Source organism: Danio rerio, chromosome 23, assembly GCF_049306965.1.
Source record: "Danio rerio strain Tuebingen ecotype United States chromosome 23, GRCz12tu, whole genome shotgun sequence".
Taxonomy (NCBI): domain Eukaryota; kingdom Metazoa; phylum Chordata; class Actinopteri; order Cypriniformes; family Danionidae; genus Danio; species Danio rerio.
In genome coordinates, this window is record NC_133198.1 from 32,419,275 (window position 1) to 32,446,697 (window position 27,423).

Here is a 27,423-nt window from a genome sequence, read left to right on the forward strand (position 1 = left end):
CGTTTCCATCTGGAACAAACTATAAACTGTGCATTCATTTGCCTGTAGAGGCAGCAGAGAGCAAAACACAGGCTCCACATTCCTCTCACAGGTGCTGAACATCACACGCGACCACAATTCATCATGAAACTAGCAAATGCTCAACCGCACTGGCTGTGCCCACAAACCCTTGAAGTGTTTGTCACAGTTCTTGTCAGCCGTTTCAATGCAGAGAAAAACTAAATTAAGATTTAACAAAAGAGATTCATGCCATCATGAAAATGTTACACTCAAAAGTGTTTAAAATATAGAAATTATTTTTTTCTCTATGCATGTGACAACTTCTGCAGACTGTCAATCTAAGCCTAAAGGTTTTTCAATGACAGAGTAAATCTATATATGTATATTGTATGAGTATACTTGGATTAAGTTTATATTTTTAGTTTGTTGATGTTAGAGCTGAGAAATACAGCAAAAAAATTAACACAATATAATTTTTCATTTCATTCCGTAATGATAATTATTGAATATTTTTTTACAATCCAATATTAGGATTTTAGGATTTATTTAACGTTTTAGTGTACCAACATTTATAAGGCGAATAATTTTTATAGTCTGACAAAATAAATAAAAAAAAAATCTCATCTCTTATGTCTTATAATAAAATATAATTCCAAGACACATGATAAGCAAACACATTTTAATAAAACCTTCATGCTTCATACCAGAACCTCATACTGAACTTTTTTTTATCGTTATTGACAATGTGTTCGGTCAATAAATACCGATATCGTTTCATCGGCCCAGCCCTAATTAATATACGTGTACTCTGTGCATGGGTTATTACAAAATATGAACAATCCAATATATATTTTATACACAACTGACACTAAATAAGCTTTAATTTTTATTTATGTTTATGTATTTTAGCATTTGTGTTTTTTGTGTGTAATAAAAATTACATTCTGTTTATGGGTAAGGGTCGGGAATAAAGCTGCACGATTAATTGAAAAAAAGATCAATCTCGATTCAACCCCCGACACGGTCTTAATCCAGCATCTCTATGATTCAGCCAAATACATTTTCAAGTTCGGGAGAAGCAAAATGGAGGTTGCACAAGTCTTTACATTGTTTTCCATACGTTGCGAACACAAAGTGTTGTGGATGACCAGAAATGTTTAACAGTGTCAGTATAACTACTCTAGCTAATGTTGAATATAATGCAAGAGGGAATCTGATAATAACAAATGTCTTCTTTTACCAGTGGAAAAAAAGGTCTAATAATGATGTTGTCAATGACAGACTGCAAGCATATATCTCGAACACAATAATTCAACTTTAGAACTATAAATAGCTGTATTTTGATGCCATCACTTTACTGTGCATTAACTACCAGTACAGGTCTGTTCAAGTCCAGTCAAAGTCTATTCATTTTTTATTAGAATTATTTTTTTTTTTTATTGAATTCTGTGAATTTGGACATACTACTTAGCTCGCATTCTGTTTTTGGCGTACTTTACAGTATGGAAGCACCCGATTTGTGACGCAGTCATTGTGTTTAAAGCTGAATAAAGTTTTCGTTTTTTTACTGAGACATTTAAAAAGAGCATATTTTAGAGATATTTTTATGCAAGGTTATCATACCGTTACAATCTTATACCGGCCCATGCCTAATAATAACCTACTCAAATGAACCATTCTTTTAGATCTACAGAATCATGATCTATTAAGCAAAAAAATAAACAAATGAATAAATAAATAAAAATTGGGAATAATATTTGTTAAAATTTCAAAGCATTCAATCAAGGACTTTCAGAGAAAGACGCTTTAGCATATCTGAGACGCTGTGGTGCATTAAAAAAGTGACTTCCTCATAACAGTGCTCGTTTCTCATAAACCACAGCATGCAAGTATATGATACCAAAACAGTGATATCTAACATGCATCAGATTGTGCGATCTAAGAATGTTTTGCAGTAAAGGCATTTCAGGATACAGACGACCTGAAATTGTACATTAGGCTGATCTTGTCACTTTTGTGTAGTATTAAGCTCAGTTACACTGTTTTACACTGTGTTCCACACAGTTTCATGTCTCTGGGTGAAAGAGAATGAAAACAGGAAGGCTGAAGAACAATACTGAGATCAAGCACCACGGCTAGAGAAAGCCTGAGCAAAACATGAGCTCATCTGTTATGACTGTGTGGAGGCCTATAGTACATCATGGTACAAGCTTTAAATGGTAACAATTTATTATTTAGATATTTAAAAGCTGATGAATCGATTCAATAACACTATATTCAAAATGAAACAGTTAACTAAAACTAATACCACAAAAAATACGAGATATTGCACACAGGTAAGAGGCAAGATTACAATAGTCAGCACTTCACCACTTGTTGACTGGATATTTACCTGTGGGATGCCGTATTCCTGTCTCAGTGCATGGACATACATTACATATTCATATTGACCTATGGAGGTCTTACTAAATGGTTTATTATCAAATTGAGTACTGTGACATGCTAACTACTGTGAGTACAGAAAGTAGTGGAAAAGTCTCCAAAAGTGAGCTGTACTCAACTCAACCGAGCCGTACCATGCAGTGGAAAAGCATCTTATCATTCAACACTAAAGATGAGTGAAGTAAAGGAGGCAGAAATCAGTAGAAAAGCTCTGCTCTGTCCAGCTGCCAGGAAGACGTCTGGAGTGCCCCGTCTATTTCTGTAGCAGCAGATGGCAGGTGCTGCCTCACATACTGACAGCTCCTCAGCGAAAGGAAGGAATGGGCATATTTCTGATCTTAGACCTTCCTGACACACTACACTGTACAAAACGACATAAGCCACGTGCAACACAAACACACTTGTGTATCTTGAATCTACCAGAAAAAAAACCTTTCTGATTGATGATGAGTTTCAATGGTCATCAGCAATATACAGTGCTCAGCATAATTGAGTACACCCCATTTTAAAAATGAATATTTTCATCCATTTCTCAGTGAATATAGGCAATGTATACTGGTGCATTTAAACAAAACACATTTATTAAACAGATATATTTATTAAAATAATATTTTAGTCACCAAACATATTTAGAAATTGAAAGACAATACAATTAAATTCAAGCTAAATATCGTAATAAATAAATAAATAAATAAATATATAACCTAAAAATTTCAACAAAATTTTACAATTTTGTTGCAGCTCTTGATTTTTTATTTTTTTTTTTGTATTTAAAATTTTTCTATGAAATATAAATCTAGGTGTACTTTGCACCTTTATCATAATATATTTTGCTACATAAGCTCCAGATTTGGCTTCAGCACTGACTAATCTAATGTATATGCACAAATATAATATTGTGTATGCTGAGCACTGTATTTATAAGACTCCACTTTGGACTGTATCACCTTTTTTATTTTTAAGTAATATAGTTAACACTAATGCAAGTGTGTTTCTAATGCAGTGTCTATAAGAAAGACAATAAATTTGACATTGTTCTTTTCTCCTCTGACTGCTGTTATTAGTCTCTAAGTTTTTTTTCCTCTTTTTTTTGAGAAAGTCACAAAAACACCATAATGGAGTTTTTCTTTTGCTATTTGAGCAAATGACAATGCCAAAAAAAATGTATGTGGAGCTCTCCCACTCAAGATTACTTATTGGGACACATTAGAAATGTGGAAAAAGGTCCATAAAGAAAGCTATACATTTAAATTCACTCTAAATCACAATGATTATTTTGTATAGACTTTTTCTGTCATTGGTCTGATGCAATTTATCTTATAAACTCATTGGCTTGCAGAACTGTGAAATAACTAAAATGTGATTGGCTATTAATAAAAAGGGGATGAACTAGGAATGGGACTATAACCCATAATAAGAATTTTCTGTTATACTGTTCCTAAGGTATATAAGGTTTGTTTTTTATGTTTTGTAAAGTAATCTGTGTTTTTGAAACTAATGAAGATAGCAGAAGTCGATTACTTATTTTAATTATTCAGCCTGGCGAGGCAGTGGCGCAGTAGGTAGTGCTGTCGCCTCACAGCAAGAAGGTCGCTGGTTCGAACCTCTGCTCAGTTGGCGTTTCTGTGTGGAGTTTGCATGTTCTCCCTGCCTTCACATGGGTTTCTTCCGGGTGCTCGGGTTTCCCCAAAAGTCCAAAGACATGCGGTACAGGTGAATTGGGTAGAATAAATTGTCCGTAGTGTTTGAGTGCATGTGTGAATGTGTGTGTGGATGTTTTCTGGAAGGGGATCTGCTGCGTAAAAACTTGCTGGATAAGTTGGTGGTTCATTAAGCTGTGGCGACCCTGGATTAATAAAGGGACTAAGCCAACAAGAAAATGAATGAATTATTCAGCCTGACATGTTTATGGTTCCAAAAAATATATATAAAAGTTTCCTAAGATAAAACATATTGTGTTGAATATGGAAAAAAGTAGTTGTTTTTTACCCAGACATTAAAAAATAAATAATTTTAGAGCAGTAATCACAATAGCGAGATACTGTGAAACTAGATCGGTATCAGTCGATAACCACATTTAATAACTCGATCAGTACTCGCTGATCTGGCCGATTTCATGAACTGATCGCAAGTGTTTGCGTTTACAAGCAGAGGAAGATGCACGTGCGCACCAGAGTTATACATACAACAACTACTGCATGTATTCAGCCCTTTTTACAGATAACAACTGAAAGTTCTGTATTTTTGACAATAATGCAAGTTGACTAAAACCTGGCTGAAAATATTAGACAAATTTATAAAAAAAAAATTATTATATTTTTACCATGAATATTTAATAATATAACTTCTTGTAATTTACTTATTGCAATAAACAGTAGTTTATAGAAATATTTCCTTTTAGTAAGCATCTGATTGATATGTGTGCATTTTAACTTCTTAAGCATGACATATGCTCTCCAAACTTTTTCTTGTTTGTGATATGTAGAATTCTTCCTTCACAGTTTGCAATGTTTCCAAATTGCAATGTTGGTAATTTTTTTCTTTACAACCGTTTTATCCGTGCCATCTATTATCATTTCAGGTGACCTTTAAGTCTTTTTAAATTCGTTCAACAATGTTTAAAATCTGATTTTATTACATCCAATAGAATGTGAATGTTAAACTATTTCTGTGATTTGCAAACTATTCTTAATGTGAATTCCTGAAGCAAAGCCAAGTTCATGTTGGCACTGTACATACATACATGTGCTTGCATACACAAACATACTGTACACAAGAGAACACAGCACCAGGTTGAGAGCAGCTTATTATCTGTCAGCGTGTGAGAGAACAAGCAGACATGGAGTATGACACCTCTTCAGTTTCAGTCAGTACCAGCAGGCATGTTCCACTCCAAATAAATCACCATTCATGCAAGTGGAAACGGGAAAGTCCAGAAAGCTGAACTAATTTTACAGCTCACCAGCTAAACATAGGACCTTGGATGAAGACAGCAGACAGTGAAAATACCTCATCTCCTCATCACGCTCAAGATGAATGCTTTATTTGCACTATATTATGAATTAAATACATTTACATACTTTACAATTATTGTTATTATTATTATTATTAGCAAAATTTATGAAATCATGTTCTTAAAGTAACACTACTTTTACGAAGACTTAATAAAATTCAAAATGACAATGATGATGATATTAATAATACTAATATTAATTTACGGTGATTATTAATATGATTAATTATTATAAATGATTGCATAAGATTACAAGATACTGTACAGTAGGGCTGAACACAGGGGCAGATTTTACTAATAAGCTAGGTAAGTCTAGGTAAATCTAGGGGCCCCCATAAATACAAATGATACCTATAAACTATATACATAATATAATTTTCTATCATATGTTTTGTATGTTAAGGATCAAACTAATATATTTTTTATGTAATGAAATATTATTTAATATACAATAAACAATAACATTTTTATTACTATATTATATTATATTATATTATATTATATTATATTATATTATATTATATTATATTATATTATATTATATTATATGCAATGTTATACAACAATAAATTTATAAAATAAAATATTACATCTGCACAAATTTGTCCGCCATCCCCAATCATGGAGCGGTCCAGCAATCAAATGTATAAAAGTATATTATTATACTTTTAGTTGTAAACTCATTTTAAGACACCTAACAATTTAAAATGTAGAGATTTTATTAAGATAAACCATAGAAAAGAAGATTGAGTGATATAAAAAAAAAAAAAAAAAAACAGCAAAGTAATTGAAAATACAATAAAAGTAGAGGGGGTGCATTTTAGGACTGTTTGTTCCCATGGCTGGAACTGCTAAGGGCCCTTAAATCACTAAGTCCGCCCCTGGCTGCACAATAAATCTTGTTTCTGCATTGATATCGCAATATTATATTGCAAGATCTGCTATGTCGATTTGGGATTATAATTAATAAATTTTTATCTGTGCTTTAAATTGTTTATGTTATTTTGAATATTTTTTGCAGATGCACTTGCCTACAAACATCCAAAATACACCCAAAAATGACTTTTGCTGCTTGTTCTTTTTTATGGGACAACTTAATCGTTTTTACAAATTCAAGTGGATTAATCGATTAAGTTAACTTAATCTATTTGTGTTGGGACAACAGGAAGGAATTGTGTGGAACCCTTCATTTTCTAAAGTGTAGTACAGTCATCTTATGAAAAAATAATCATATCACAATATATATATTGCAGAAAAACAGTCAGTGTTTTACCCAATATCACGCAACCCTACTGTACTGATACTGTAGCACAATAACTATTAATATTTAGGCCAAGACAACACAAGAAGAAAACACAGAAAAGTAGAATAACTCTTAAAGCCACAAGTTTTTTTGCAGATTAGTTTGGCATCTGTGCTTGTCTCTTTGTCGTCACCACCAACACCACAATGGCTTTGGCCCATTGTGAACCGAGAGATGAATAAACTCCTCCCACCACAGATTCAACAAATTCAGCTTTAAAAGAGCTGTTTACCATCCTACCCACTAGAAACAGCCTCATCATTTGAACGACAATGCTGTTAGCTCAGTTGTTCAGTCAGTCATGACAGACGCCTGATCCTACATGACTAATAACACCATTTTAACTTCTAGGAACAGCAGAAGTGATTAATTGAGCCCATGTCTTCATCTACATGCTCATGCGTTTGCGTATAATCGAGGTTAGGTGAAGGGCATTAGCAAATCTTGAGATTTCAATGTGGGTGCAGACCAAGCCTGCATCTCCAGACTGAGTTCAGACCACAGGTATGCTATGCCAAATGACTGGCGGCCAGGAGAGACTCAGTGTTTTTTCTTCTAAATTCTGCTTTTCATTGGCATGAATAATACAGAACAAATAAAAGTAGTAGCCATGACTAGCCGTGACTGGACTACAAAGCTTTATCTGTAGCTGCTCTAACATTCAGCTCCCTTTTGGAGAGAGAGAGAGAAAAAGTAACAGAGAGATGTAAAAGAATGGTTAAAACTAAAGATTATAAAATGACTATTAGAGGAGGGATTTACAAACTTTTTGACCTAAATTAAGTAAGGATGTGCATCCTGCACTTTACATTATTCATTCAAAATTGAAAAAACAAAATTACGCATTGATCACATGGCATGAAAGTACACAAATAAAACAAAAGTTTTAGGGAAAAATTAATTTTTTACATTGAATGATTTTTTTTTTAATTTTATGATTAATAAAATAATATTTTAAATCCATTCATTAATTCAAAATAAAAGTGGATAAAAATTTTTTGGATGAAGATTACTGTAGTTGTGCAAAATCATAAGTGGCCCAAACAGTGATGCAATCATTTTTTTATTCAATGATTTAATTTCTTTTTAGTTAAACCTTTAACAGCATAAGCCCATCGGGTTTTCACACTATGGCATTGTAAACTATTGAATTACATAATGCATAAATGTAGTCACTAGCGCTTTGAGTTTAAGAAAAGTGTATTAAAAATAAAACATATTATTATTATTATTATTATTATTGTTCTTGTTATTACTTCCCTCCTGACAACAGGGTGTGTGTACTAAAATTTTCCAAAACAGAAACAAATCTCATTGAAAAATCCATTGTTGTGTAAACATCCATGCATACATAATCCTTTTCCTTACTGAATTCCACAGTATATTAAAAAATGTCAGATTACACCAAAAGTATAGCATTTTTAAATTGACCCCAGGATTTACACAGAGTATACAAAAAAAAAGAGAACAGATTTATTAACCTCACCACAGACAGTCCAGAAAGCGGAATGACATTTTACATCAATAATAATAATAATAATAATTCAGAGAGCAGGCTGATATATCCACTTGTACTTAATTTTTATATGAGGAAAAGGAAGAAGGGCTGCACAATATATCATTTCAGAATCGCAACATACTCATCTGCAATAGTCACATCACAGCATGAGCAATGTCTAGCGAGGATTGTAGTTGATCAGGTACAACAATTTGTTTTTGCAAATCGTATATTGTAATGTAGTGAAAGTTTATCCTTTGCCTGTTTTAAGACCGGTGATTGAGCATTTCAAAAGTTTACAAGCACAAAAAATTATAATGTTTGTGACTTTAGATTACAGAGAATATATTTATTATTTATATGATGAAGGCTACAGTGATATTTAACATTTAATTATTTAACTTCTGTGTCTGAATACTGTACGACTTCTCAGAAAACCAGAAAAGCACTGTTTATTTCAATTGTATCTTTGCTCTTTTGAATTTAACTAATTTGTAATTAGTTTAGTAGTTAGTGTAATTAGTATTTAACTTCTAATTTTTTTATTAAGCATTATGCAAAATCACCCTAATCAATCTAAAATTATGAATTCTTAATGAAGTCATTTATCTCACGTGAAATTGCATGCATCACAAAATATGTTGCTGTTGCTGTAAAACAATATAGCAGAATTCATTTTTTTTCCAATATAACTTAGCCTTAGGAGACACAAGACTCTCAGTCATTTGATGAGGATGGAGAGCTGTGTTCAAGTCCAAATGTCTACCTCTCTGCAAATGCTGTCTAAAAATGCCTCATAACAGAGAAATCCCAGTGTTCCAAGCACAAGGCTGTGGATGCTCTCTCACGCTCTCATGCACGTGACTGAGGCCTTTCCCAGCTTCACCGCTGGATCCCCCACCCGCCTCATCTCACCCTCCACCCCAGCAGGAGATCAACCCAGAGCCACAATATGGGTAATTACAGTCCACACTGGCACCACAAACAGCTGGTGTCCCTGCGCAGGAAATGCCCTCATAAATATATTATCTCTGGATGACAAGATAACAGCATTTATGTCGAAATTCATCTGGAAAATTCATAAAACCAATAAAACAAACTTAAAGCTTCTGCTAAAACAAACACAAATATAAAAGACAATGTTTAAATCAGTGTTAAATCAAAAGTAATAAATCTTGGAACCTATGGAATATTGCAGTATTTAAATGATTGCAATTCAGCTGCGCACATCACTTTATTCTGACCCTACAATCTTTAATCCCATTCCTTTTGCAACAACACCTCTTCAGGTTCCTAATGATAGTTAAAGATGCAAGGGCTGGACAACTTGTTAATGACATGACATCACAGCAATAGTAAACTACAAAATGCAATTATTCTAATGTACAAAATCAAGCCAAACCCTACGTTTTATCGCTCATTTGAGAAGCAATTTCACTTTGAAATATGTCACTAGGGAAGAAAAGACAATTCACAACTTACACTTAATGTTGATATTTAGGTTGAAACTGATAGTCCAATGGACAGTGTACTGACATATAGCACCACTGTGCTACGGGCATCCCAAGACCACATTCTGGCTCATGAACCTTTCCTGATACATTCCCCCCAAAGGTTGGTTTATACTGTTGGTTTATGGTAGCATACCATTCGCCATGGCTAATGCCAATCTTGACACACACCTCTCAAAAAAATTAAACTGTACATCACAACAATGTGCAAGCTCTATGATTGGTCAGCTTAATGAGCATGAGCGGGGCCGAAAGTTGTGGGAGAGAAGTGAGCCTGTTGGAGCAAGTGTTTAACAAGTATTGAGTCCCATGGAGGAGCTCCAAATGGACACGTTTGCTTTGTGTTTACTTTATGATTAAAGTTGTTGCATGTACGCTGGTTCCCACAAGTTTGAGCCACTTTTACAGTAAGGTAGCATAGGTAGCACAGGTATTTCCAGTGTAAACAAAATAGCCGCAAAGAAACTCGACAAAGCAAAACATAAACCCCCACTACCAGCATGTGTTTCGTAAATGTTATTGCACAGCAACACAAACAGCACACGGAAGTATAAATGCACAAGTGCACGCAAGGCATGTTATATGGGTATAATTCAGCCTAGAGCTGCACAATTAATCGTTAAAAGATCGCGATCTCGATTCGATCCCCTAGACGATCTTAATCCAGCATTTCTACGATTATGCCAATCATATTTTCAAGTTCAGGAGAGAAGAAAAGGTGGCTGCACGAGTCTGTTCATTGTTTCAAACACGTTGCTCAGTGACATTGACACCTCCAAATGATGTTGAATGAGTCACCTAATGTATTTATAAGGTATAATTCACCTAAAAATGTCATTTTTGTGTTAATATAGTGATGTTTTCGCGGCCGGAAAAATCACACGTGACGTGAGCTGCTGACCGTGAGCTGTTATCACAGAGAGGGCGCGGGAGTGCATCTACTTTAGTGAACAGAACCTGCATATGTTGCGAGTAACAGGTAATACAGTTGTAAATAATATTCTGTTTGTGGCACAGAGTGATCGTTTGGGAGCCGCGCGCGAAGTATGAACAGTACTTAGCAGTCGAAATGAAACCGAAAGTGTGCACTTCATTTAAATGATTGTATCACATTTTAGAGTTATGCTTACAACAAGCATTTGATATGTTTTTTTCTTTCAAAGTGAACCCACAGTTGTGCATGAAAATAAATGTTTACAATGTCAGTATTACTACTCTAGCCCATATAGTGTTGAATATAATCTGATAATGGCAAATGTCTGATTTTACCAGTGAATAAAAAATTATTTATAGAAGCCAGTAGACCTACACATAATATTAATATCGATGTTGTGCCATATGTTTGTTTTTACCATACCTTTATTTTACATCTACAGAATTGTGAGAAAATCGTGATCTTTACTTTAAGCAAAAAAAACGCGATTCTCATTTTAGCCAGAATCGTGCAGCTCTAATTCAGCCTTAACTTTGTTTCTTATCTGTCCAGTTAAAATAAAGGCAAAATACAAAACTTTTAAAACATGTTTAGAGCTTGCTACAAAAGATAGTTTTGGTGTATATAGCTAATATTACCCTAGCTTCATTTGCGGTCTTCCGAAACCTGTGGGTGACTTCACGGATACTACGTCCATATCTTTTACAGTCTATGAGTGTGACACATGAGAATTACAAAACTAACAAAGCCATGTTATGTGACATATGCGAACAGAAAATTAAATGATCAATAAAAAATATGTGGTTGGTAACAATGATTCTGATAATCAACTGTGATCGTTACAATGCACTAAAAAATGAATAACATTTTGGTATTCTTTCCTACAACAAGTCCTATACTGCTCTCAAATTGGTTCAGCATGTGGAGAGTAGGTGGTCTTTTGTGGCTGTTTGAATGCATTCTTTTGACCACATAAGTGTCTACAAAATGAAAGCAGTCCCACTGAATGTGTTTGTCAACTACCGCAGCAATAGGTCAAAAATGGACAAGTTCAAAATATTTTAGACTCCTTTCACAACTCTATTTTTCCTTGTCCACCATAGACTGACAAAAACAGATTGATCTGGGTTGCGTTTGCAATCTCTAATCCAGAATAAAACCTGCCCCACAACTTATGAGCCCAAAATCAGAGTTCAAACACAACGAATTATAATTAAACATACACCTAAAAGTTAGATAAACATTTGCTCAGTGCAAGTAAAAACTGTTATATTAATTTGTATTGTTTCGTTTCATCATTTCCAAGTGACTTCAGCTTGTCACTCATATTTCATAAATCCAAATGCAACTGCGGTGATGCATTTATGAGTCTGTTCGTTTTTTCAGCGGGTCAAGAGAGCTCCAACTTAAGCTATTAATGATCTTTTATTTTTGGCCGGCAGTAAATCAGAAACATTCAGGGCTTCTTAGAACTCCTAATGAAGACGTGGTAAGACATTTGCCACCGAATCAGATCACAGCATGTTGGTAGTAGAATGACCTGCCAATATTTTACATAAACATGCATTATAGCCTATCAAATCTTTTTCTTCAGACGTTTTGTTTGTATATTAACAGCTGTCTTGATAAGCAGAGAGCAAGGCACCTCACAATGTTGAGTCGGTGTTTGAGATTTGCAGATGGTGAGCGATAAAGGAGACAAATGTAACAAGACATCAGCCAGCTACTTGACGGCTGGCAAAAAATTGAGGTGTCCCAGCAACAGCTGTTCTTCATCAAACCATTTCTTGTTTTTGCAAGCATAAAACAGTGTGAGGTACCAAAAAAGGAAGCAAAAAGGGAAACGGCTGACAAGAAGGCCAGAAATGAAGAACATCAAGCCACATTGCTGGAGGAATCTTCTTTGTCATTATAAAAATCATACCTTACATTAGAGCTGATAATGTGAGGCAGATTCACAATAAAAATTTGTCTGTAATTATTTTAAAACACTTTCTTTTATATTGGGTTAGGGTTATGGTTAAGCCATGCCAGAAAAAAAAGTATTAAAAGATAAATGAAGTGCATTTACATTGAATGTGAAAATTAGGATCAAATCTAGGATCAAAATGCACATTTTACATATATCTTGATATTATCCATCCACACTTCCAAAATTCTTTCATTGAAAAAGCACTGTGAGATTGTGAAGTGCACAATAATCACGATTACATGTGAATGGCTGGGTAAAACAATTATGTAATAATGAAAACAGGCCTAGCTTACATCACTGTACTGTCTCAGATGGAAAAGAAATGGAAACTCAGATTATTTAAAATCCAAATATATACCCACTTACAGTACATCAAGCCCTCTAACTAAAGTTTATCCCAAGCGCAACATCCCGCTCTCCCTCACGAAGCTAATACTGAAGTAACTAAAACTGCATTTCATTGAAATTCCACTAGGCCTAGCTCCTAATAGAGCACATTTCTATCGACCCCATGTTGAATTGGCCAACTTTACAATAGAAAAAAAAGGTGTTTACAGCCTGGTACAAAAAATAATGTTGGTGTATATAGCTAATATTACACTACATGAGAACTGTGGGAGGAAGGGGAGGTTATAACTCTTCAGTTTCATTTATATTAAGTTATATTAAGTCTGCATAATTAAGGGCTACCACTTAAGAAACAGCTAAAGCAGGTCGCACACCAGAAGCGCCGCCACGCAGCGCCATGTATTTTAGAATTCTAAACATAGGTTTCTATCAGGATACACACACCGGCGCCGCAAGTCGGCGGCGCCCGGCAACGGCTCAGGACGCAGTTCATTTTTCAGCCGCGCAACAGAGCGCCATCTGATTAGTTTCATGTTAAATATCATTCGAACGTGCGCGTCTGGTGTGTGATACTTTAAACTGTCATGTACGCGCCGTGTCGCGGCGCCGAGCGGCGCTTCTGGTGTGCGACCTGCTTAAGTCTTGCTGCTTGCTGTCTCATCACCTCAGCTGATTAGCCACTGAACTCGGCATATACATTATAGTTTTGTTGTGTTTTATGTGGCTTTTCAAAGTCAGTTGACTTTTGGAATTATTTCCTACAATTATCAGATGATTTGGCATGCTGTGTGCACTTAATTGTGCTCACAAGCCATTCAAGTTGCCTCCATTTCCACTGGTGAATGAAATAATACACGTATATACAGACTATAAATGTATTGGTTTAATTTAAGACAATTTATTACTTATAATTTTCTTTAAAACTTGAATGCACTCCTGAATCTGACAGATTGATTAGCTGTAGGCTCTAGAACAGACATCTGAAATGTTGTCATAGTGTTATGTCTGGATTTCAACAATAGCCTTGCATTTACTAATACAGACTATATTTGAAGTATTTGGAAGTAATTTGCGTTTTCCTATAGAAAAACGTCATAAGAACAATGTTTAGTGGCTCAGTGTATTACAACAGTGCTTTTGAAAGACTAAACAATTTATTGATGTTGTACAACCAAGCACATGTGGTCAGAACACAAATGAGTCACAAGTAATGAAGTATTAAGGGTTTCTCCCAAAGAAAAGCAAAATGCTAGCAGGCAACTGTAGCTCTGCACACGCTCCGCCTCTTTGCCCTTTTTTGGTAACCCCCAGTCGGTGCGATGACTAAATGGCGACGGTTGGCCACGCCTAATTGTAGCTTCATTTGTGTTCTTCAGAAACCCATGGGTGATGTAACAGATACTACATCCATATCTTTTTACATATGTGAAAAGTCTGCATGTCTACAAAATCTACATGCAAACTCAGATGTAGAAAAAGCCAGCAGACATCTGAAACATCAGAGATATTCAATAAATATTTTATAATAGCATCCTAAAATAAATTGAAAGCAGATCTTCCTGAATTGGGAGAAGCACGGTAGAATCTTCGAATTTCCCTATTCTAGGAAATCAATTTATCAGCATGAGAAAGTTGAGTTAGATGCCCCATGCACCTGCAAGGGTCACAGAGATTACCGCAGTGACCTCAGGCACGCTCACAGGATTACATCTGTAATCAGGTCAATCGTTTGTGCCTTCACTTAAAGCCTGATAGTGAGACGACCTTCCCAGTGTCACAACCATATCAATCTATGAATTCCTATCACCTCTCTCTCTCTCTAAATCAATCAATAGAAGCACTTCTGTCTCTCAATTTCAGTGTGCAAAGCTTTTACAGACAACTCTTCCTCTCCGATGTCTGCACTGGCGGTCCCCAAGGGTTTGCTGTCAGGATGACTCTGTCTATTCGTAGAGTTGAAACAGTCTAAAATAAGAGGTCAGAGCTGCATTAGACACAAGGAGACCATTTTATACACTAAACGGAATTCCATATGCCGTTTGTACTGTTGCTAAGGTGGTTGCTAGAGCATTATGTGCGATTCCTATAGGGTGAAATGATCCCATCCTCAAGCCTCTATGATACTGTGATGTGTATCCATGGCTCGGGTTCCTCCTTCAGCGCTATTCTACATAGTGATGCACAATATATTGGCAGCCATATCGGTATCAGCTGATAAATGCATATTGATAGTGTTATCAGCCAATAAATTATGGATTATTTCCACTGACTGAACTGCTATAGATGAATAGCAATGAGTTTATATTTGTCACTTCTATTTGATGTGGCCTATATTGAAAAGAGAAGATATAGTTTTTGTAATCACGGTAAGACAAATATCCAATCAAGATTTGTATTTAGCTTCCAAACATGCCAAGATTTCCATATATTAATTGTTAACTTCTGATAAAGGGGTGTGTTGTATGAACAATGGATATTAAAAGTGAGAGGAATATTAGGTAACAGAAAATGCTACAAATTCACCCTTAAAAAGAGTGTTGAATTGTATAATCTTGTAGAAAATAGCTATTTTTATTATAACCCTATTCATTTAGATGTGTAAACATTTTAATTTTGACGAAATGTAGTTGGCAAAACTTATCTATTGTAAATAGTAGTGATATACCACATCTTAAAATCAATAAATTATCAGGTTTCTGTTGGTTAATGCTGATAAACCGCGTTTAAACTGTTGTGAAATTTGTCACCCTCACTTGAAATTCCAGATTGTGTAGATTATTTTTGGAAATATCTTGATTTTAAAGTACAATACTTTGCAAAGCAATTTGTAAACAGATAAGCACACACCGAACATGGCACATTAAAATTGCTCCTGTAGTAATACTCGTCGATAAGCCACAGTCATAATTTGCTCCTGTAGTTCCACACCTGTATGTCTCTTCTTCAGGATACCAAAGACAATATTTAGAAAAATTGCAGGAAACTAAAAATGTGGTGACCGATGACTTCCATTGGGATAAAAAGAAACAGACAATTCTTAAAATATGTTAGCAGAAGTAACAAAGTCAGGTTTGGATTAATAAAATAAGATTGTATAAATATGAACTCTCTCTTTAATAAAGTGATCTTCCGTCAGAGAAGTTCAAAATTCTCCCCACTCAATAATCCTGGCTGATATTTGCTCTTGACACCACTGCCGAAGATGGAAAGAAAGAGGAGTTTCCATTCCCTCAACGGTTTTCCTTCATAAAAGAAAAGGTCAAAATAGCAATAGATTGAGTGTGCTGTAGATGAGGCATGATGATCCCTTAAGAGATGTGAGAGAAGAGGCGTTTTCAAGGTTTGATCTCCATACAGCTCAATGCTTATTACCTCTTTTAACACAAACAACAACAAAAGAAAAAGGATAGTATACAATTTTCAAACATCACATTTATGCTTACAACAACCAATCAAAAACAAGCGTCTCTAGAAACAAAAACGTCTTATTAAACATCACACTTCTACAATCTAAATGTTAAAATATACACAAGTATGTTTGTACTCTTGAACAAGAAAAAAAAAGTGAACATTCTCGATAATGGAGATTAACTAAATACAAATGTGCTAAAAAACTATGTCTAATTAACCTAAGCTTGTATGAAACATTTCATAATTACGTCATTTTATTTGCCTTATTTGACATGAAAATATGAGAAATAATGTTTTATTATTCAGCATATTGAGTGTATTAAATTTATATGTTGTGTAATATACATGTTAAAACATAATTTAATTTAATTAAAATTAAACAATATACTTAATTACGGTGTACTGACAAAAATTAGAGATTCGCCACAATAAAATTTCCATCGAAACTGCTTTGTATACTTATTTATTACTTTATAAAATATTCTAAGGTAAATTTGTAAGCTCCATTAAATTTAACTCAACTCAAATGACCTGATTTAAAAAACAAACAAACAATCCAATAACCACTTTTTTTGACTGTAAACGACTCGAATGGAGTCACTTTATCAGTGTTGCCATGACAGAACAGTAGCACTATAGCAAGCAGCAGGAACAAGAATACTACATAGAAATGTTCTGTCAGCGCATTGTGTGAATGGACTTTGCTTTACTGGTGAGCATGTGCATTTCAAGCATAGGTGAGTGGTATATCTACAGAGTGGAACATTGAGCTATTGAACATCGTGCTCTGCTGCTTTTGCGCTTAGGTGACTACGGGTGAAGGGAGTGTAAAACTAGCATGTTGAACAGAGCAAATATAATCTTTCTTTCAGCTCATGTTTAGGCGTTTTTTTCAAGTAAAACCGAAATCATAATTTTCTTAAGTATTCAAGTATCCTTTTTTTGCAGTCAATCACTTCTGGCTGCCGATAATTTATTGCATCCATAATTCAAATACATTAAAATAAATCATATCAACCTAAATTACATTATATTTTAAATGACTAAAATTATACTTCATGCTGATAAATTTCTATTTTTGGCAAATAAACTATTGTTACACTGATTTAAATGGATATCTTCTATAAACCACAGTAAAAAAAAAACACAGGACATATTTAAATCTTCTAATTAGGGCTGAACAGTGTATCAGATATCATTTTTTTTATTATGATTTATACATTAATGACCATGTTATTTTACATTTGATTGCTCAATTTCTGAACTTGAATACTGTTAATACTCCCCAAAAATATAAAAGCGCTGTTTATTCATGCTTGTAATTTATTAGAATTTATGCAGTTGATTTTTATCCTAGTTAATCTACATTAGTTAAAAGTTTTCCAAATAGATCTATTTCAAATCATCTAAAGAAATTTTATTCATATCGCAATATCAAAGCAAAATAATTGCAATGTCAGATGTTTCCATTATAGTGGAGCCCTACTTCTAAAGTTTTAGTATAAAAAATATAAAAGATGTTCCACATTGTTTTGATGGATGAAAATCATTTAGCAATTACAGTCTAACTAATTTTTAAACAAAATACAGAATCATGTACTTTATCTCTGTACAGAATTACTGTAAACTTTTACCCTGTTAACAAACCCAAACAAACAGGTCCCCAACTAAGGGATTGTGGTCACAACTTGTCTATAATTATGACCTATTTCCACTAAGAGGTACGGTACAGTTCGATACGCTTTTTTTATGGCCGTTTCCATTGTCAAAGGGTAACTAAAATTAATCATACCACATTTTGGTTACCCTTTGCATAGATACCTTGCACGAAAAAAAAAAAAAAGAAAAAAAGAAAAAAAAAAAGAGTACCAAAAGCTGGAGCAAAACGCACAGCTGAACGCTATTGGTTTATAGAGAAACATAATTCGCAGAAGCAGGAGAATGAAAACAAAGGAACCGCTATTTTTAAAAACACTGCTGAGACATTACACGTTATAATATATGCATATAACAAGCGATGGTCGACACAAGCTCAAACAAACCTTGTCATCGTCTTGATGAACAGCCACAAAGCAAGAAAAACTAAATGTGCTGTGTCCTGTTGTTTTTTCACGAGCCCGTCTAAAAGTGTGAGTGGTTTCACTTTCTCCAGGGAGCTCACTGCGCTTCTATATTTGAAATAACAAACTTCTTGAGCTCATATTACATGGTTTCTGCAACATTTATTCTTCCATGGCGGGGCCCACACCCAAATTCATCCCGCCACGGCTATATTACAGCATCTCATTCAAAACATTCAGTCGTTGTTTTTTTAATAGCGGGTTATAATCGCACCAAAATCTATTAAAAGGTACATTAATTACAACAGCGCAAACTTTTCTATAATCATAGTAGTGCTGTGCATTATTTGTTTAACCCATTAAAGTGACATGCTGACTGACTGACAGGTGCGTGATGCGTCAGGCTATAGCAAACATGATGTAGCCTTCAGTTAAGATGAACACTATTATACTTTATTTATAGATAAAGGTCTATGCTTTTGCTTGCAATGACTTTATCCTGCCATACTAGTTTTCGGCCGTTTCACTTTACTTCAGGATGCATTAGTGCCACTCTGTAAGTCTATTAGAGACATTCAGAAATATTCTTAGCAAATCTACTAAATATTAGACATACTCGTTACATAAACGCACTAAATCGCACTCCAGCAGTGTTTATTTGAGAGCGCACAAGAAAATCTGCACTTGAGCAGCATATATTTGAGAGTGTGCAAGAAGTTTTGTGCACGAACAGGAGAAATCGGCGCGCAATACATAAATGCGAACTTGACTTGTAATACTTATGACATTTGTCACTGAAATAACGCCATAGGTAGTTGATGGATCTGTGTAAAAGGCTGCTGCCACAGCTGAAAAAAATCCTAGAGGTAACACTGTATTAATAACGTTTTCCTTGATCATTGAAGAGCTTCTGATAACCGATCCTTTCAGAGAGGGACAAACGCGAGAGTGAAGCGCGGAAAAAAAAAGCCAGAAAAAACAGCAGCAAATGATGCTTTCTGCATAAAACATGAACAAAGTGCCATGTTTAACTATTATCATCACCTTTTGGACTAATATGAACTCGGAATGACTTTCTAACAGGTTACATGTGCTGCTGAAGATTAAAGACACACATGAGAAGTTTGCATTGACTGTGGGCTATTTGTTGCATGTTGATTTTGAGGCCAAATAAGAACTAAATGTATGCTGTGTGCAGTTTTACTCTGTGAAAATTAAACTACACTAAACAGAACTAAACTGAACTCCAACTCTGAAAACGTGCAGTTTCAGTTGAAGCAGTTTTAGTTTACTAGAACTTCTATGTTAAGCTGCTTTGACACAATCTACATTGTAAAAGCTCTAAAGAAATAAAGATCTAAATTGAACTGAAAATGCTTTTTAAATAAAGTCTTTATTTATATGTCTGCATAAGTCTTCACTTCATGGCAGAAACAGTGCAAACAAACAGTGCAGACAAACATTTGCCTTGAACATGTAGTCTAAGCAATGGCTATCACCTTGGTTACGTTTCCCAGAGCAAACGAAACACTTCTGAGACCAAACATTAAGGCCATTCTGCATTTGGCTGCAAATATTTGTCACAAGCATCTTTGACGGCTCAGCACTGTAATAAGACAACATTCCCAGCATACCATCTGCAGTAGTGTCCTAATGAAGGAGGAGGGCCGAATGCCAAACCTCACACTCTGGTTTCAGTCTGCGCATGTGTGCTCGAGGGTTGTGTGTGACTGCAGTTTCTGAGCTCTACTTCCTGTGAATCAGGCTTTCTCTATCAGGTGACCTTGTACAGCCCTCCGGGACCCTTTGTTTACCATGGGGTTTAGAGAAAAGCTATTGGTTAATAATGATTATGTTAATGAAGACAACGTGACAATAGTCTCTCACGGCCCAAACATTTGGGATGAGATAACACAGCTATTAAAAGATGGATGTGCTAATGCTCTGGAATCTACTCAAGTTTCTCAGTTGATTTCTGAATGGACCAAATTCACCTAGAACACGTCAACGCTGCACTATGAAACCTTTAAACAAAGCCAGATTTGGAGGTCTAATGCATGAGAAATGGAGCTTCAGATTCACTCTCACGAGCTAATTTGTTTTAAATAAACTACTAGTCATGCCAGATTTACAGATGAAAAGCCTTTTTAAATACTTTTTGTTGTTGTTGTTGCACTGTAAAAACATGGTGCTCACTTAAATTTTTTAAAGTGAAACCAATTAAACATTAAAAGTCATTTTAACTTGCATTAATTCAGCTGGAGTTAAAATTTGTTTAACTTAAAAATGAGTTGAAACCGATTCACTTTCTAAATTAGGTAAAAACATAAGTTGTCATGACTTTTTTATTATGTCATTTTTATTTTCAGCCTGATCTTACGAGGAAACTTAACTATTTAACATTTTGTCAGTTTAGTGGCTAATTCGCACTAATTTGTACAAGTTCAGTTGTACGAAAATGTATGATTTTAAAAAGGTGTGGCACCCAACTTGCCCTTAACCCCAACCGTAATTGGGGGATCAGCAAATCATACTAAATTGTACGACTAAGATCATATAAATTCATATGAATTAGCAACTAAATCAAAAAGTTACAATTTGCCATGAGATGGTGTTACATTTTTACAGTGTGTCAGTAGTGAATCAAAAACATTAGCACAATAATTCAGTGATTCAGAATGAGAATTTAATTCTGTTAAAAATATCATTCAACTGTTAAATAAATAGCAACTGAACTCAATATTTTGGAGACAGTGTTAATTATTAACTGGATTACATTGATAATCTTAATGATTGTTCTTACAATTTCTTTTTAGAAATCAAAATCTGTTCAGCAGCAATGCGTAAATTTGGTCAAAGAAGACAGTAAATACTTTACACGCTGGTTCAAAAATAAAACTCAATTTCCATTTAAATTTATATCAAAGACTCTAGAAAAAAAAAATATCATCAAAAATGTAACAAAACAATTTGATTAAAATGATTTCTAAAGCATCATGTGACATAAGACTGGACTAACGGCTGCTTAATATTTAGTTTTTCCATCACCATAATAAATAAACGATTAACTATTTTCACTTTTTTGGACCCAATAAGCACAGGCTTGGTGAGCTTCTTTCAAAAGTCTCTTTTTCCTCAAAAATGTATTGATAAAGAACTTTTCTTTTACATGGAAACTGGATTTATGCATTATTGAAACAATCTCTCACAATGAACTTTTTTTATAATAAAAAAATGGATTATGAACTGAATAAAACGTAAAACATGTATTAATACCTATCTCTAGGCATGGGACAATAACCGTTTTCAATGTATTTTGCGGTTTGGAAAAGTCAAGGTTTTAAAACCGCCAAAATTTTCTGCTATACTGTTCCTAAGGTATGTGAAAGATTTTTTTTTTTTTTTTTTTAGAATGACAGTATCTCCAGCAGAAAAGATATCCAAAGATGTTGTTTTAAATGTTAAAGAAATCTGTCTTTTTGAAACCAATGTCGATAGCAGAAATCAATGATTCATTTGAATTATTTAGCCTGACATGTTCACTGTTCCAAAATATTATAAATGTCTCTTAAAATAAAATATATTGTGTTCAAAGGAGAACAGCTTTGAACAGTTTAAAAACAAATATTTTAAAGAAGTAATCACAATACCACGAAACCATGATGTTTTTATCCAAGGTAGTCATACAGTCAACATCTTATACAGTCCCATGCCTACCTATCTGTAGTTAAAACTGATACAAGTTTAAAGTCTAAGGTAAGTTATTTCATCTCTTTCCTAAGATTTAAAAATCCTCGCTGTGTAATTTACCACTGACATGCCATCATTTCAAGGTAACACAGGTCCAACATTCTTTTCTAACGCAGCTTAGCACACCACTATTTCTGTGGTCAACCTGCTAATGTTACCTTGTTCAGAACAGCTTGATGAATCACAGCTCAGTGCGAACAATGACTCATCGCTTGCAGATGGACGTTAACAACCCATATGCTGCCCAAAAAACATCTGACACAGTGAAGTAAGCTACGCTCACAATGCAAGCGAACTAGTAAAACGTTACCATCTTCAATCTTGTGATGTAAATCTCTCAAGTCCCACAACTTCACTCCAACAACTATTTTATACCAAAGCACCGATGATTTCACGATGTGTGGTCACACGTTCTTCATCATTAGTGTGTAATACTGATAACAGCCAATAGATGGCCGATAACATCAGCTCATTTCCTTTCACCAGCTCTCTCTTCCTGTACTCCTAAACTAATGCAGAAATGATGAACAGAAGACTTGATATGCAGGTTCAAGATCTTCAAACACTCAAAGCCCTCAGGCTGAAACTGTTTTGAGTCGGGTAGGTTTTGCAAAAAGGAAGAGATTTTCGCTCAGAGAGGGTCTCATTTCATTCTAGTTTTAAACTCAGTATAATTTCCACTTCTATTATTTCTTTTCGGCCACTCGGGTTGCAGATTAGCAATAAATTCTGAATGTCATCTTACACTTAACACCTCGCACCCTCTTAGCCAAAATTATACACTAGAGCCACCTTGTCTGGAGCCATGTGAACAAAAAGCTTACAAAAAGTATGACAACAAGTGTGTACTTACTGGTGGAGTTCCCTTGCATCTGTATAATGCATTTTGATTCTTTGCCGGTCTCCCTTGAGTTGAAGGGCCGAACTCTGACAGCCACTTTCACTGAGGCGCCAGACATGGTTGAAGCTGTTGCGATTCAATCCCACAAAATGTTTCTTCTACAAAAAAAGAAACAGAATGTTTTTCTAGTGCTGCAACAATTAGGCTAAAGGTACATGAACACATTTCTTGGACATTATTAGGAGATTTAACATGTAAACAAGGCCTCAAATGACAGAACCCACTATAACATCATTCACATCATGATGCAAGAGGTTACCGGTCACTGGAGATTTCTTTAAACTACAGGACACCCAAGAGAAGTATAAAAGACAGAGATGACTTGACCTCTCGGTTTACTTGTGATTTAACTTTTCTAGGATTTTTTTTCCTCACAGTAAGCAATTTACAGCTTAAACAAAACTACAAAAAAGACACTTGGTAAAATTAATCCTATAAAGCAGACTGTGGCATATTTGACACACAATCAAAACAATCAAAACTTCAGAAAAAAAAAGTACATTTCTCAGGCCTGTAGCCAGTCTGGTGCAAGCGATGGTTCTTTTTCTCCAAAAGTGGATGTTTTTGCAGTTTTTACACCTCATTTCCTTTTTAATTATAAGATTTAAATACTGCATTTTAGTGAACTTAAGCACAATCTTTAGCTGGATTAGCTTGTCGAATACAAATTTATTATGTCACATCTCATTATCTGTTAAAGTTTTAAATTAAAAACTAAAGGCTACTGTCATTTATTAGGCAAATAACAAACTGGCCAGCACATTCAACTTTAGTCATAATAATAATAATAATAATGTAGAGCTTCACAATTTTCTAGCCTCTCTTGTAATAAATTGCATTAGAAAAATCATGGATAACAACAATAGCCACAATAGTATTTAAATCAATTTAAATATGGGCCACTTTTAGTGATTCACATGTTTACTGGTAATTTTTTGTTTGAAGAATAAAGTCTATTATTATTTAGAATAAAAGTTACTTGTAAAATGTTTTCTCAATTTAAAAACAATACAGTAGCGAAAGAAAACTTCGCTTACCTCAGATTGTAAGTTTTCTAGCAGTTGGATGTTGGACTCATGAAAAATAATTGCTAGCATTGAACAAAATGGATTAGCTGAAGTCACACCAAAGTAACAGCCAGCAGAGGATTCCACTTGGTCTTAAAGCCATTTTGATGGGTTATTTTTTACTATTTATGATGGCATAGCAGTCAAAATAAGACAAATGAGCTAATTTATGGGAAAATTCTGGACCTTTTTCAGTGACTGGTGGGTCTTCCGAACCCTGGATAAGGGTCTGCTTCTTTAGGAAATAAAAGCCTATCTGTAATTTTAAAATATATATACATTATGTTATTTGTATTTCGAAATGAAGTCACTTGTTCAGTCTGTTTTATTCATTTGTTTCATGGAGATCAACATGCATTTCATGCCATGACATTTCCAACCAAGTATGGACTTTTTGTACATTGTTTTTCATGACAGCTGGAAAGCTGCATGTATATAAAATACATAATTGACATTTCAAGCAGTTTGCTCTGTTGAGATAAGCTACAACTAATCTCTTTTCTAGTTCTTTATAATCAATATACAACTATTATGCAACTTTACAAGAATTATGAAAATGTGGGAAAATACAATTCCTATCAGATAGTCATTTAAAATGAAATGACAGAATGTTTACTTAAACGTAAAGACATGATTTAGATTTTAAAAAACGATAGAAATAAGTGTTATTTCAGGACCAAGATATACGCTTTATCTTATATGTACATTTAACCTACATCTTAATAATGAATCTAAAAATATTTATAGTCTCTAGAGAAGCCTCATTTACATAAACAACTGATTTGCCTTCAAATACCCGGTTGTCAAAGGCAATCCCATGACATGCAGGTAAACATCCAGGTAGACAGATGTAGATGATGAGGAATATTTCATGGGTTCTTCACATACTCATAAACATGGCTGCCGCTCGCCTGCAGTTGCAGGGCTGGGCCTGTTCACACACTCTTTACTAGTAAACACATCTGACTAACTGTCACCGGACCAGCATTACATACACAAATACATGCACTGACATATAACAAGACCAGTCTGTGTACTGTTACACTGCGTGTAACAATTATGGGCGTGACATTTGGTTTTTAATGATGGTTTTATTGACCCGTTTGTGAATTAAAGCGAATATGACGATGTAACAAAAAAAATTCTGTTCAAACCTACGAGTATAACTGTTCTAGCACATGACACCAAAAAAAGAGGATGTTTTCATCTTGTCCTTGTTGTCATTCATTGAATTAATGGCATACGCCCATGAAATTCAATCTGCCGGAGAAAACACGTCTACTTCATGAACGAGTGGTTATAAAACTATTTGTTCGTTCATCTGCTTTAATAGACACTTGTATTAACGTTACTAAAACAAAGCAATGTTAATTAAAAACGCTAATAGCTCGACAAATCCGCAGAGTTCCTTGAGTGCTTAATAACGGAGACGGGATACTGATAGACTCGCAACAATGCATCACCGGCGTTGCCATATGTGTGGCACAATTGACAAACTATGTCGTTTAATAATCTATAAAAACACTGATTGTAAGGCTAAAACATTATACTGTCGCCTCCTTTAACGATCGCATGTAACGATGCGATAACAAATCATTCTTCTGAATCGGATCTTTAAGGGAACCGGTTCCTCCAATCGCTGTGAACAATTCAATCTTCATCAATATTATCTGTTGTGGTGTATTCAACCGAGAATCGCTTGTCAGTTTATTCGTAAGGCTCTAACAACCGACAAATGTAGGGAAAATACGAAGATTTGTAGCGCACCGTAATTTGAATCACTGAATCGGTTACAAGCCGGTACTGTTCAAAAGAACCGATCAGAAGAAATGTGCCGAACTTTCCATCACTAATCGGATGTCTTTCTATGAACTCGGCGACTTTCTTTGCATGCCATTAGAATGTGTATTATCATGTATAAATAAAATAACTGTTATTAACTCTATGATAACACAATTAACGTTAATCTGCGCTGAAGAAATAAGCAACAAAAACAAGCAAAACATTTCTGTAAACAGCCATTTGCATTCCCAAACGCTAACTAACGTACTCGGACATTACATTTCCAACTCGAACGTATCAATATAACTGTCTTCTTAAAGAATAGACGCCACTTACCGTTATTTATCCACAATACACGTCTAGAACACCATAGAAATCCTGCACGATGCCAATTCTCAAATGACGTCTGCAACCAGCAGCAAAAATCAAAAAAGACTGATGATTAAGTTCTTAATAGTTCCTTTCTTGTTATAAACACCCATTATAGCTGCGTTTCATTCGCCAGCGCTGCACAAAATGCTTGCGATTAGGGTTTATTTTCTGAGGCAGGTTCTGGTGTCGTTTGACCGTTCCTCTAGCAGGCTTAGGATATGGATGAATGCCTTGATTTACTGAAATGATTACGTCAACTGCACTGTCAACACCGTGAATGACTGACCGCTTGGCCAATAAGAATGCAGAATTCTGTGAGCAATGCGTCGTGCTACCAATGAGAACGCTGGAAAAGCAGATGTGGGCTGGGCAGCCGTGACGCAATACTGCAGGGTCGCTTACGATCCGCTGTGGCGTGGCATCACAAAACACAAAAGTGAAGGGCGCCGCCTAGTAGAAAAATGGGTAAACTTAAAAATTCATCAGATGAATTCTTTAGAATCCTAAATTACTCACATTTAATTGTACTATCAGGCTAAAGTTTTATCAATTATAATACAATTAGAAACTATATATAATTACATCTATTGTTTTGTAAAATACTAATAAAACTATAAATCCTCTCAAAACTTGCACAACAATACAAATAGTTATTCACTGAGAGCAATTAATTAAAAAAAGAAAGAAAATGCTTTATCGCATATTACACTTTTGTAAGACAATACATAATTATGTATATTTTTGGTATAATGGGAAAAGATTAAACCTTGCCCAGTTGACTAACCATAACCACAAAACATAAAAAACATGCTAAAATAATTTTAGAAATATAAATTCCGTTTTTGAGTTAGCTGAACTTGAACCAAAACCAACTAAAATTGAAAAGGAATGACATATTTAGGAAAAAAATAGAAATGACAAAAACTACTGACATAAATAATAAAAACTATGTCAGAATAAAAATAAGACTTTGTTACTAAAAGCAGAAAAAATACAAAATCTAAAGCAAACAAGTATATTATTTAAGAAATATGTGCGCGCACACACACACACACACAC

At 34.6% G+C, this 27,423-nt stretch overlaps 1 protein-coding gene across 51 annotated transcripts in view; it reads right to left on the reverse strand.

Moving 5' to 3' along the window:
• Nucleotides 1-26,595, reverse strand: part of kif1b (kinesin family member 1B) — a 109,687-nt gene extending 83,092 nt beyond the window's left edge. For 50 of the 51 annotated variants that reach the window (XM_009296828.4, XM_073938156.1, XM_073938149.1 and 47 more), the window contains exons 1-2: nucleotides 26,329-26,595; nucleotides 23,096-23,241 (exon numbers count right to left, since the gene is read on the reverse strand). In XM_009296828.4, the coding sequence (XP_009295103.1) occupies nucleotides 23,096-23,201 (106 nt within the window). In that variant the 5' untranslated portion in view covers nucleotides 23,202-23,241; nucleotides 26,329-26,595. The remainder of the gene's footprint in view (nucleotides 1-23,095; nucleotides 23,242-26,328) is intronic. The other variant, NM_194382.3, reaches the window with a different exon arrangement.
• Nucleotides 26,596-27,423: the final 828 nt, after the last annotated feature.